General features: G+C 46.5%; 1 protein-coding gene across 2 annotated transcripts in view; it reads left to right on the top strand.

Annotated features, from left to right (window-relative positions):
• The window catches only part of IQCB1 (IQ motif containing B1), a 24,847-nt gene extending 17,984 nt beyond the window's left edge, over positions 1 to 6,863 (top strand). For both annotated transcript variants that reach the window (XM_006028039.3, XM_025209338.1), the window contains 5 exons: positions 3,673 to 3,815; positions 4,274 to 4,422; positions 4,893 to 5,024; positions 5,407 to 5,563; positions 6,438 to 6,863. In XM_006028039.3, coding sequence (XP_006028101.1) covers positions 3,673 to 3,815; positions 4,274 to 4,422; positions 4,893 to 5,024; positions 5,407 to 5,563; positions 6,438 to 6,667 — 811 coding nt within the window. In that variant the 3' untranslated portion in view covers positions 6,668 to 6,863. The remainder of the gene's footprint in view (positions 1 to 3,672; positions 3,816 to 4,273; positions 4,423 to 4,892; positions 5,025 to 5,406; positions 5,564 to 6,437) is intronic.
• Positions 6,864 to 13,523: the final 6,660 nt, after the last annotated feature.

Raw genomic sequence — 13,523 nt, 5'->3', positions numbered from 1 at the left:
GTATTTGTTGAGTGTACACACACACACACACACACACACACACACACACACACACACACACACATCCTTGGCTCTTACATTAGTTCATATAATTCGTTTAAGTAATTAGGTGGGGTTTATGTGCATTTGTTTAATCAGAAGACATTATCATTACTAACAATTATTCTTATTATGGTAGAATCAAGAGGCACTGAGCAGGGTCCTAGTTTGCAAAGCATAATTCTAATATAATAACGGCCTTACCACTTCCGTCTGTCTGTCCGTAATGCTCCGGGACAATTATGCATGCATGGCCCAGAGCCTTAGGACAGACAGACGGACAGGCAGAGGTGGGGGCCAAGGCAGGCAGGGCCAGGCTGTGCTCCCCGCTGCGGGGCGCAGGGACTGGCCATACGGGGGCGTGACTTGCCACTGTGGGGTGTGTAGCTTGTGACCGTGGCGGAGGTGCGGACAGGGGGCATGGCACGTGGCTGCAGGGTGCCACAAGGGGAGCAGGTAGGGGAGCGCAGGCAGTGCCCACCGAATGCAGCACACAGGCACGGGACCGTGCGCGCCCTGCTGCCCACTCCCTGCGCAGCACCCTGCAGCCACACCCCCCATGCACCATGCCCGCCCCACAAGCCAGGAGCACCAAAACAAGGGAGGGGCATGGCGCATGGCCACAGGGTGCCACATGGGGAGCAGGCCTGAGGGGTGCTCCCTGCCCCGCAGCCATGTGCTGCAGCCGGCAGGCGCTGTCCAAGTCCCTATGCCTGCTCCCCTCGGGGCTGCCTGTGGCCATGCACCCCCACCCCGTGCTGCTCCCGCTGTGGCTGGTAGGTGCTTCCTGGGGGGTGTGCAGCCACAGGGTGCCACACAGGGAGAGGGTGTGGGGGGGTGCACCCTGCCCCAGGGGTGACAGGTGACAGGTGCTGCCTGTGCCACGTGTGCCCCTTCCCTGCACAGCACCCTGCAGCTGCGTGCCTCATCACCCACAGGCAGTGGGTGCTCCCAGTGCGGGGGGGTGGGGCGCACGGCCATAGGGGGCCTAGTGGGGAGGGGGGTGCAGGCAGTGCCCACCGGCTACAGCACACGGCCATGAGGTGGGGCACACCTCCCTGCCTGCTCCCTGTGCAGCACCCTCCTTCCACCCCCTTACCCCCCCGCCCGCCCATCATTCTTGACGGGCAGTTTGCTAGTATGATATAAAAATGCAACCTCTTCCCCGAAGGTTTACAATTTGTCTTGTTCAAACCTATAGCTAGAGGATTACACTAAAAAGAAAGACTTTTTCTTGGGAACCTGTGAGTGACAGTTTGAAAGCTTCCTAGAACGTCTATGGCCGTACTGCTCTTAGTCAGCAGCTGATGCTGCGACCTCAGGTTTCATTGCATTTATGGAGTCGTGGGGGGGAAAGGGGGATTTTTTTAAAGCCATTAACTTTATTAGTTGTGTTTAAATATAGCCAAGACTGAAACTCATAACTTGGACGTGGTTCACCTGCAACGCCAGCTGGGTATCTTAAAAACCCACCAACTCTTCCCTTCTGAAAGTTGGAGGGTCGTACAAATATTTCTCTGTTACAATACACACTTTAAAAAAACATTGATTTATTCTGGAGGTTTGTCAGGCCCCTGTCACGGGATCAGCTCATCTTCTCTTTGTTCCGGGCCAGCCAATCCATGCTAACCACGCACATGCCAAGTTGGACGTGTTTTAAAGTACAAACAGGTGCTACTCAGAAAGTGGCTGATTTCAGTCGTGAACTACAAAAGGAAGTTTGGTGTTTCAGTTTGCTTCAGTTTGTGGGTGTTGTTCCTGTCAGAGGTGCTCCTGTGTAGCTGAAATGTGGCTTTTTCCCTCTGAAGCTTCTGCAGGGAGTCGGTATCACAGAAACTTTTTAAAGGCCTGACATACAGTAGTGACAGTTTAGCAGATGTATATCTTTGAGGAACCCACCAGAGAGCAGACCCTTCACTCACATTGCTTCTCACCTAGAGAAGTGAAGTCAATGTGTATTTACAGGGGGGGGAAAGCATGCATAAGGTTTTGTCAGGAAAACGTCATGGGTCCCTTCTGATCCTGAAGTTTTACACTGCTTATAGATGTATAAAACCATGTGTTTTCCTGAATCAGACACTCTTACAAGGATTTATCATCTTAAATTGCTGAGGTACACGGGCTTGGAAAGGTCTTTGGACAGTTAGACAAGGTTCTTTGGGTGAATCTGATCTCTTTTCATAGGCCAGCTTAAATAGTTGGAAAAAACTTTTTAGCCAGCTTTTGGGTTGAAACCCGAAAGCTGGCTAAAAATTTTTTTCCAACTATTTAAGATGATCTAAGAAAAGAGATCAGATTCACCCGAAGAGCCTTGTCTGCCTATGTCCTTAGACCAACACAGCTACAACTTACACCCCTTTGGACAGTTAGACAGCCACTTCCTCCAAACTGTTCTGCTGTATACAGTGCTGTTATTGCAAAGGTTGTGGTTATATTTAGGAGTGCAATCCTTTCAGTCAGTAGGATAGGGAGAAGAGGCTATCTCCAGCAATTACAGATAGATAAGGTCTGGTTCCTTGAAGTCAAGGCCTCTGTTTTGAAGAATGCCCTCCACTCCCCTCCTCCTCCACCACAGGAAGTCATTGAGGGGAAATTATGACTAACAGTCCCCAAGGTTAAACAGTTAGGATCCAGTTTAGCTGTTCTCAGTGCAGCATCCTCATCTGAGGAATCCCCTGCAAACCCTGCGTTTATCCAGTGCCCAGCGCTCTTGGTTGGCCCTAAGGCACTATTGTAATAAGCATTACAAAACCACCTGAGCCGAGCTGCTAAGGGCCAGTGGAAGCCACTGAGCTGTACCCTTCCATTAGTGATACTGATGGACAAGAAAGGCCTATCAACATTGTCGATACTACGTTGTTGGGATAAAGTTAGATTAGCTTTCGAATGCAAAGAATTCTGTGTCAGATCTCTGCTGGCTTCCTGTGATCAGAGACCTGATGCTTTGCATGTGAAAGCTTGTCTAACTCCATCCCAACATTTGGTCTAATGAAAGATATCACCCTAAGAAATCCTTGACTCTCGCATAAGTTCTGGAGTCTGGACCATCACCACTATAGCATAACTCTCATACTACCTAACTTAAGAAATCAGCCTTACATAAAGGAATGTGTGGTTCTTTTGTAGACAGAAAAAAACACTACTCGTGGTTTTGAACAATGTAAAGCACAGGCCATACGTAGAAAATGGTGGCTGGTGCACTGAAAATGCATAGATAATTTTGTGTCTGGTCAGAACCAGATTCTGATGCAAATCACTGATGTAAATCAATGTGGCTACTCCAGTTTGTGTCAGCTGAGACTTGGGCTGCTATCAGTGCCCTCATTGTTAGAAACTTATCTCCAACCAAACTGCATTTTGTGGTTTGACAGCGATCTGTATGGAGGACTTAGATCTGCTGAACGCTCCAAGACCCTGTGGTTAGATTCTCAAGCATTTGATTATCTTAAGTACTTGAGCATTGACCTTAGAGGAGCTTTAGATCAGTGCCAGGGGTTTGGATGGCAGCTCACTCTGAGGGTTTTGTGACAGACCATTCAACACAGAAGGAAACAGAGCCTGGAGATTAGTTCCAAATGTGCTTTTGAGAATGTAAAGGCTTAGGCTAATTCTGAATATGTCCATCTATTGCAGAGCTAAACGAGAACAGGGATTGCAGCTTATAAAGAGGCAAAAAGAAGAGGAGGCCCTGAAACAGCAACTGCAGCTTCAGAGACAGAGGGCCATGAGACACTTTCATGAACGGCAGTTGACTTTACTGGAGATAGTCCATCCTAGTAGGATTGATGTTTAATTGTATCAAAAGCTTCCAATGTCCAGGTGTCCAACATACCAGGTTTTCATACAAGTAATTCCCAAGCCTACATATTTGCTGTCTCCAAGTTTCTGGTGGTGAACACCTTCACTCTTTTAAGGCTCAGTAATCGCATCAAAGCCAAAGTGGCCTGAAATCTCCTTATCTCAGAGGTACAAGGGTAAAGGTAGATCCTGCCTCTTTGTGCTCTTTAAAGATCGTGAGCCAGTTGTATAGCTTCCCCGGGGGTCTGTTCCTGCAGTAACCCAACATAGAGTGTGGGGCTTTGATTCAAATGAAGTGTCACCAGCTGTCCCACCAATGATGTTTTGAACGTTTCTTTGGGGTGGTCTCTAATGCAAGGACTAAAAAGCCTAATTATATTTTGCTTGTGGGACCACAGCCCCCAGTTGTATAACTGGCTTTCTGTTATTTCCTTAGGGGAAGTCGATAGGCACAAGCGGGAACTAGAAGGAAAGTCAGCACTGACTATCCAGAAACTCTGGAGGGGATATAGAGCAAGGAGAAACTTTCATCAACAAAGACAATCCCTTAAGCAATATAAGGCAGCTGTCATTGTTCAGAGAACAGTAAGTATATACACTCTGTTCTGGCATTAGACAAGATTGAGTGGATTATTGCAATCTCTTATAAGGCACCGCTTGTTTACTTCTATACATGACAACAGAGCAAGAATTTAGCAACCAAATGTTAATATATTCAAAAAGTGATCAGAAAAACAAGCCGGAGCCTCGGGTTTCTGAACTATTTAGAACTGGTGTAAACTACAAAATATAGTGCAGATACATAACTAGAATATACTTTGAAACCAAAGGCTACAGTCTCCAAGCTGTTCACATAAGCCAAGAATGTAGTGTAAATGTTGCAGCTTATGCCTGAGTGCGATCACTCAAGACCTGCCTCTTCAGTGTGAAATCCTAAGCTTCACCTTAATGGATAGCACACTGGGACATTTTTGCCCTTAAAAGGATTTGAAACAGTGCATGAAAACAAATCCTTTGGCTATGAATGCCATGGTCTTCTGCCTTCTTTTATACAGGTTCTTAAATTTTTGGAAAAACAGCAAAGGAAAAGGGAAGCACTCTCTCCTTGGAAAGAGCCCAAGGGACTCACCGAAGAGCAAAGACTAGCGTTTCAGCAGAAGGTGGATGACTACATCAGACTGCATCCGGTACATCTTTGAGAGATGTTTTAGTTCTACATTCTTCACCCAACATAGCACATTAGAGAGATGAAATATGTAACTCTGATGATGGAGATAACCCGTATGAGCTATGCACACATTAATCCTGTTTATTTCTTTTTGAAAGCCAGATTCCAGAATCATTTTTTACCATCAATCTAATAAAACAGGTCAAAGTAAAACCTAATTGGAAAACTGTCTCCACTTGATGATGGATTGCTTTGGAGTGAGAACTCAGGAGGAAGTAGAATTATTAAGTTTACAAATAGACAAAGAATGCAGATGTCGTTTTTGGACGTTAATCTGCCCACAAAAGATTGCAAATGATAACCGGTTCCTAACACTGACAGATGACACTGTTTTCCTCCAGGCTTCCCAAATGTCAGAAGAAATGAGTAAGGAGCTACATCTGCAAGGTCAGGAAAAGCTGGCACAGTACATGCTGAGGAACAGCCTGGATCGTGGAGCCGATCAGCGCAGGCAGGCCTTGCTAGCACAGGTCAACACTGATGCAGAGCTGCTGATGAGTATGTGTCTGTCTCAGGTCACTGTTTTGGCAACCGCATGAACTCAGCAAACAGAGAAAAATGGGATTATGCTGTGAAAACCAGTGAAAGCAGACTTTCGAAACCACAACCTCCTTTCTCTGCAGTAGTAAATGCTGATATATTTGATTTGTCCTTGCTACACGAGAGCTCAGAAATCATATGTAGTATCTCCTAGGTTTACCCATGTGCCTGTAGGTCAAGTGAATTCAAACACAAGAAGGGTCCTACACTTTAGTTCTTGGTGCTGTCCTTGCTCTGTTTGTAATGTGAGGCAGCCATTTTACAATCATCCACGTTGCTTTTTGGTTACCAGGAATGAGACTTTTTATACAGCTGTTTTCCCTGCAGAACTAGGGCTGACTTTGTTTTTCCACTTTTCTGCAGCAGAATTAGGCTAATAATTGATGCACGTGCGCCCCTTGCTGGTGAGGAGCTTTAAAGGTTGAACTCTGAGTTAGGGCTGTGCTGACCACTCTGGATTGGGAAGGACAAGTAGGGTCATTGAATGAGAATTACTGGGAATTTTTGTTTCTTTGCGTATTGTTGGAAACCGTACTTAACCACACTAGTTCAGTGGGCCGCTAGGTTCAGGTGGACCACCTGTAAGCAGCCAAACCAGGCAAACATTAGAAACTTACTGAACATCATTGCTTAATCTGCCATTTGCTGCATAACTGCAGCATGATGCTAACTAAGCATGGATATCAGCAGCCACAGAGACTGAGCTTGTGGTGGGGTGATGCGGGTGGTGTTGTCCTCCAGGAGAGTGAAAACTCTGGGGTGGAGGTCACACTGTGCAAGGAGGATAGGCTTCAGAGTGGTGACTTACAATCATTTCCCGTTTTCTTTACAGATGCTCCAAGATTGGTGGAGGCCACAGAAAAAGATCTTGAGGTTTTTATGAGTCGGTCAATCCCTATAGCATCCAAAGCCAAGCAGTCCCATAATGCCATACTGAAATGCACTCACTGGCCCTGGTGGAAGAAACTGGAAGATGAATTTGTGGAGGATGATGCAGTTCCCGATGATGTTCTGACTGCTCACTTTGGAACTCTCTTTATTGGTGGAACGAAGTCCTCCTAGTTAACAGGCAAAAAGAAAGAGTTGTTTTCTGACCCAGGGTCATATCCCACACTATGCAGCAGCTGTGTTCAGCATGTGCTACAAAAAAGAGAACTCATTCCTGTCCTCAGACTAAGCAGTGACTAGCATCAAAGACTTATTTATTTGCAGTGCATTTTAATCATTCTTTATATATATAGAGAGAGAGAGAGAGTCCTTCTACATCTACAATAGATGATCCTATATATATATATATATATATATATATATATATCTATATATAGATATATAGATCTATATATCTATATATATATATATATATATAGGATCCTGTATGTCCATTATATATATATAATACTTAGTATGCACCATGCTAGCAGTAAAACCACATCCTTTGGGCTGTCACAATTTGGATTCAGGTCCCGTAACTGTTCATGCATCTGTGTGCCTGCTATCTTGCATTTGTTGGTTTTAAAATAAATGTATAACCCATGAAGAATTTTTCATGAAATAACCCACAAAGAATTTAATCTTTGGAAACCTCTGAGCTATAGTGTTTCAGTTTCCCATTCCGTAAATTAAAGTGCTGGAACAGGTGCTTGAGGAAACAGTACTGTATTTTTTTTCTTTGATTGCATCAGCATTCAAAATAAGGTAGGTGCCTTCCAAAGACAGCCTGTGTCTGAGACACCCTATAGTTTTAAGACCAGAAATGCAGAGGCAGGTGAGTGGGAAGATAAATCAGAAAATTAAAGTGGGCGGTGAGGCAATAGACATAAGCTGTGTCTCGGGATTTGAAGGATGGTTGTGTCTCCTTGACTAAATTTCTGCAAATCAGTATGGCTTGCATCTGGTGACGACCCCAGGTTAGGGAGCCTGCCTGTTTGGTACAGGATTGAATAAGCACATCAGTTTTACAGAGGTGTTTAAATCAGGTCCTGAACTAGGGTGCAAGTACTTTGATGAATGGGAATGGATATACACACATGCTTCGTTAAGTCAAAGCTTTAGCTCATGGCATCATCCGGTGAGGAGAAAGTCAGTTAAGAATCTACTTGTTCATGAGAGCATGGAAACATCAGTCTGTTTAGAAACAAACATAGGACGCCTCCTTGTGCTGTGATAGCTATGGGAATATAGAGGATGAGCGATTTCCTGGTCTAGAGACTAGGGTAGTGGGTGTTCTAGAAATACTTTATATTATTCTTGGGGAAGGATTTATAATGGAAAATGCTCAGAGAGGTGGGCTGAAAAAGTTCCTGCTCCTGGGCTCTTCAAAGGTGGGGAAAAGAGTCTTTGAATGCTCATGTGATCTGTGCCAAGGGACATCTGACCAACATAAGCAATTTGTTCAAGGAGTCCGTTTGAGGCAGAACCTGCCTGCAGGCTCGGTCCTTTGAAGCCTAGTTCTAAGAGACAAGGGAGAGTGGGTTTTTTAACTGCTAGCTATACTGACAGAGGCCTTGTTCCAGAGCCCGGAGCCATGTTGCATGGTGCTATCAGCACACGACAGCCCACAAGCCTGCCTACCTGGCCGCAGAACAGAGGACCCTACTTTAGACAACCTCTAGAGGTGCAAGAAAGGCGTAGCATTTCCTCCCTATCCCTTCTGCTGATAGAGAGGATGTGGCTGCAGAAGAGAGACGAAGACTTCCCTCTGCTCCCTGGCAGCTGCTGGAAGCTAGCATGAGTTAGAGTAGCCTTTGCAAGATGGTCCTGAAAGAGCTGCAAGTGGGATTGGCTGAGGAAGGGATATGGAGAAACGCCGGCAGAGGCCAGAGTATTAAAAATGGAAAGCATTTGTACTGTCTGCCAGCCCTTCAGAGATGTTAAAATGTGAGACACTGCTTTTCTGCCCATCACAGTTGGAGGCCAATGACACTGGAAAGGATGTGGACAAATGTGGCATGGAAGTCAGTTGATTTACAGCAGGAGACAAGCATCTCCCTAGATCGAGCTCCCATCAGCATCAACAAAATCTGTCACAAGGACCTCCCCCCGCCGCCCCCAGCTCCTGTTCAGATGCAGATTAAAAGCCATTTTAAATGTCCGTCCATAGCTCAGCTCACAGGGCAGGGAAACAGAGACAGCATATGACCTACTTGTCCTTCATTAAACGGCTGGACGCTGTTCTGAATCGCATGTGGGGTGTCGGAAGCCTATTCACTGGCGGATGCTGCGTAGACTTTGCTTTGCCTTTTGATTGAGCCTGTTCCCTATGCTGAAGAACAAGTAGGGGTTTACAAGGAAATAGGAAATTGCATTTATGAAAAGCACTTTTTCAGCAACAAAACCCTGCCCCTCAACAGGCAACATTCCCATCCTCTTCAGTGGCAGCAGAATCATGTCCTTTGTTACAAACAAAGCAAATTGTGATAGAAAAGATTTGCTCGGATCTCGTCAGTTCAGCATGTTCTCTTTTCACATAACGTAGAAGGTTTTTGTTCCATTTTAATTTTAGTAGAGATGAATGGAAAACAAATCAGTAGCAAGAGTTACCAGGGCAGTGGTAAATCACCAATCCAATTACCAATTCAAAAATAGCCAGCATGCTAATTTAGGGGATGAAGAACAACATGATGTGCTAGATTTTTAACAGTAATTACTGTTGCGAGGCCATCGAGCCGCCCGGTTGAGTTCCATCCTTATTAGATTCCAAGAGGTTAATCCGGGGAGCTATCAATTAAATATTCCCTCGCGTTTTTGTGCGATGCTGTTGAATAGCATGTCGTTCTGAGCAGCGTCATGAGTTTCAGGAAGGGCCAGCAATGTGCTGGGCGCTCGGCAAACTACAGGCACAGAGGGAGGAATCAACAATAGCTCGCAGGCAGCGAAAACCAGCTGCAGCAGCTGCCCCGCATCAGCAAAGCTCTGTCTCAATAGTGGTTCCCTGCTGCTGGGGTGGGGGCAAACGCCTCATTTTCTTCCCCCCCAAAATACACAGATTTATGGACCCCTTGAGCACATTGTTGACAGTCTGCAACCCGAGCGCCATGAGTCCCTGCTGCAGTGCAGTGGTCTCGGCACTTGCCTGCCTCCTCCTAATTATCCTCGTTGCAACAGCCCCTTTATCACAGAGCGATGTACAGGGAGGTGCTTTGCACTATGTATTTTATGTAAAGAGCGGAGCCCCCTGCCCAGCGTTAAAGGCTGAGTGAATTATATTGCTGTCTCACCAAAAAGCCATTTATTGTCATGCTAATGGCCTCTGCCACTCACTGCCATTGAAGTGGATTATGAACTCCCCCTTTGGAATATGCAATTTGCTGGATAATGGATTTTTTTTAAGTGAATTTACTGCCTGGTGAAAGGTGCTGCATTGTCAGAGGAGTTCAGCCTTGCAAGGTAATTTATCAGCAGCAGGAGCAGGGCAATGCAAACTTCCCCACCCCACCAATGTACTGAGAAGCAAGCGTGCCGGGTTCTGACAGAGTGCCCTTCCTTGGTAGATCTCAAAGCCCTTTCTGAAAGAAGTCCCAGTTATGACTTGTCCCATTTTACAGAATGGGGAGACGGAGGCATGGAGCAATGAAGCAACGTGTCCAAGGTCAGCCAGCAGGTCAGTGGGAGAGCCCGGAAGAGAGCCCACATCCACGTCCCTGTTCAGTGCACTCTGCACTAGGACCACAGCCTCCCCAGGCCATCTCTGAGGGTATTCAGCTTTTGGGTGCTCTGCAGACCCGCTGGCAAGAAGCAAGTTAGTGTTATCCCTGTGGTTTGCTTGAGGATGTGGACACTCATCTGTGCGAGACATCCTGGACTGAGAGCAACAGTGATCACTTGTTTCCAGCATCAACTTGCCACTTCTCACCTGGGGTGGATTCGAACTACAACCTGACAACTTCAAGGTACAGAACTGTCCTGAGCAATCAGGCCTCAGACCTTGCACAGCAGTGGGTGTGAAGGGTTTTATAGCCCTCAGCTCCTACTCCTTTCTCCCAAGGCATCCTGTTTGGCCAGCAGCCTGATGAAATCAGGTTGTTGAAACCAAATGAAAATCCAGTACAGCCAAGACTGTCCTGAGCGTTTGAAGTGACCAAGGAGATCATTTCATCCCAAGCCTATAGGTGTCTGCATGTAGACGCAGGTAGATGCCTTCTCTAAAGAGGTCTACTGGTTAATCTTCAACAGATTGCATGTACATAATGAACTTGCTGCGAACGGAAACAGATCAGAAACATGCAGTGAGCAACTTAGGATTTTACCCCAATGGATCAGATAACTGCACTGGATCCACTGATTTCACAGACTAACTGTAAGGACATACTATTCATTGTAAGGGTTACAAAGCCAGATGCAAAGCAGGTCAGCAGATGGTCAGGACTTAGCCTAAGGAGAGCCTAAGTGGTTAGTTGCCCGAGTCAGGGATGCAGGATTCACAGACTCAGAGGTTTAGGGCTGGAAGGGACCTTGTGAGATCACGGGATCCAGCCCCCTGCTCTGGGCAGGAAAGACTGCTGGGGTCAAATAACCCCAGCAAGGTGTGGGTCCAGTCTCCTTTTGAAGCTCTCCAGGGTAGGTGCCTGCACCACCCCACTGGGAGTCTATTCCAGAGTCTGGTCACATGAACCGCGAAGACTTTTTTTCTTATATCCAGTCTGAAACCTCCTAGGAGTTCATTGCAAAGATCCAAGCATTTCTCTTCCTTGTACAGTGTCTCATGCATAAAGCGCTCAGTCCTACTTGCGCTGACATCAATAACAGCTTGGCAGTGGACTCATGCTTTGGGGTGAATAAGGAGCTAGCGTTCATAAGATCTTCCAGGGTGCGTAAGTTGTCCAAACAGGTAACTAAGGGGCTGACTTTAATTAAACTGGTGTTAACAAGGGGCAGCATAAATTATCTGAATCGGGCCCCTGGACCCATCCGGGTCCACGATGATTTCCAAGAGGAGCGTGCAACTTCAGGTCAATCCTGATGAATCTCCATGTTGGATGTATACAGCAGGGGTGGGTTGCGGTGTCCTGATTGCTCCGAGCACAAGTGTAGTGAAAACGTAACCTCATCCGTGGCAGAGAACGTGTTGGGACCCAAACACCAGACACAGCAGATGTGTTAAGCCAACCTCTTTTCCTCTAGCAAGTCATGTCTGGAGGTGAGAAAGGGGAGCAAAGCCACAAAGGAGCCAGTAATTTGGTTGTCATGAACTATTGACGTGGTCTAAGCTGACCTGTGGGGGCGTTAGAGCTGAATCGCAGGTTTCCGTGGCCGTGATAAATTGGAATAATTTGTTTTGTGGTTTGTTTGTTGTTTTTTATTACGGCCCCCCCGGTAAAGCAAGAAGGGAGTGTTGCATTTACAGTTTCAGCAACAAAACAACACAAATGCCGAGCCTCCGAAGGAGACAAATTCGAGGCATAATGAACAACAGCCATCCGTCTGCCGCGGTGCCTCAGGCGAGTAATGGAGCAGAAAGATGGCAAAAAACGGAAACTGCAAATCGACAAAGATCTCTTCAAAGAGCAGGGGCGCTGTGCCATAGTCCGCTGGCTCCGGTAATTGAGAAGGATCGCTGCTTACCCAAACAGTCAAATTCTTCTTCGGCTCCAAACTGAATGTTGCAAACAACAGGAAGTTCAACAAGAGAAACCAGTGCTCATCCAGTGGATCCTGTTCAGCCCAACTGGGCCTGCTGGTCTTTCAGACTGGCTGTAACTGGAGTACCAGTCCTGACAAAGCCTCTTGGACAAGAGGGAACCAGCACGCCCAGCTAGCCTTCCTCAGTCGCCTGGCCCTTCTCACGCTGGTTCCTGCGGGAGCAGGATGTGGTCCAAACATCTGATGCCAGCATGCACAAGCATCACTTATGCCAGAAAAAATGTTGGGTTTTTTTCTTTTTCTGGTGGTAGAAATAGGGTTACTTCTAAATAAACGGCCACCAGAAATGGAGGCATGATGGTATTTGAGACAGCTCTTCGTGCTGAGAGCCATTTAGGCAAAGGAGCTGTAAAGATCTGTGCAGGAGCTCCTTGAGCTCTCTCTATGGTCACTCTGAACAGCATAATAACTCTAGGTCAACCAGACATAATTGGAGCACAGCAGAATACTCTTAATGAAGAGATTTTTTTTTTGGGGGGGTGGTGTTTAACCAAATGATATCTTCTTACAAAGGGAGGAAGGATGGGGGATCTGGTGGTAAATGCACAAGGAGGCAAGGTTGTAAGGGCCCTATCCTAGCTCTGCTGGAGACGTCCGGTTGGGCCGTGAACTTTCTCTGCCTTGGAGGAAAGGGGCGATAGCAGCCACATCATGGGTAATGGGGTAACGTTTGTAAAGTGCTTTTCGATCCCCCGCTGGAAGATGCTGCAGAAGCCTGAGCCGCTCCCAACTGAAATCACAGGAGTCTTTGCATTGACTCCAAGTGGGAGTTGGACAGACCCCAAAGCAAAGCGTTGCACTGAAACAACTCCAGGTTGTAAAATCTCTCGACGTCCCCATCAGCCACTTTATTAAATTGGCGCGCTGCTTTATTTGGTGAGTTGTTTAGACGCCAGCAATTTATTTATGCAAGTTTGGTTTAAGACCCGTAAAAAAAGAGCAGCTCTGATGACCGCATTCAGGCTTGGTACTGCTGATACAGAGCCTGCATTTCTGTATCGGGATATAACAAGGTTCAACCTGATATCACAACTCTGGAACCGTCGTAGCTCTCGGTTTTGGAGGCCCACAGAGTAATAATTAACCTTGCAAAGTCCTTAATGTCTAACCGTGGTAGGGGGAGAGGCAAGATCAGATTTGCAGACAAGTTGGAGAGAGTCCAGCGGAGGGCAACGAAAAGGGTGAGGGGGCTGGGGCACATGGCTTAGTTATGAGGAAAGGTGGAGGGAACTGGGCTTATTTAGTCTGCAGAAGAGAAAACAGAGGGGGGGATTTGATA

Source organism: Alligator sinensis, unplaced genomic scaffold (assembly GCF_000455745.1).
Source record: "Alligator sinensis unplaced genomic scaffold, ASM45574v1 scaffold1133_1, whole genome shotgun sequence".
NCBI classification, from domain to species: Eukaryota; Metazoa; Chordata; order Crocodylia; family Alligatoridae; genus Alligator; species Alligator sinensis.
This window is presented reverse-complemented; position numbering and strand designations above follow the sequence as displayed.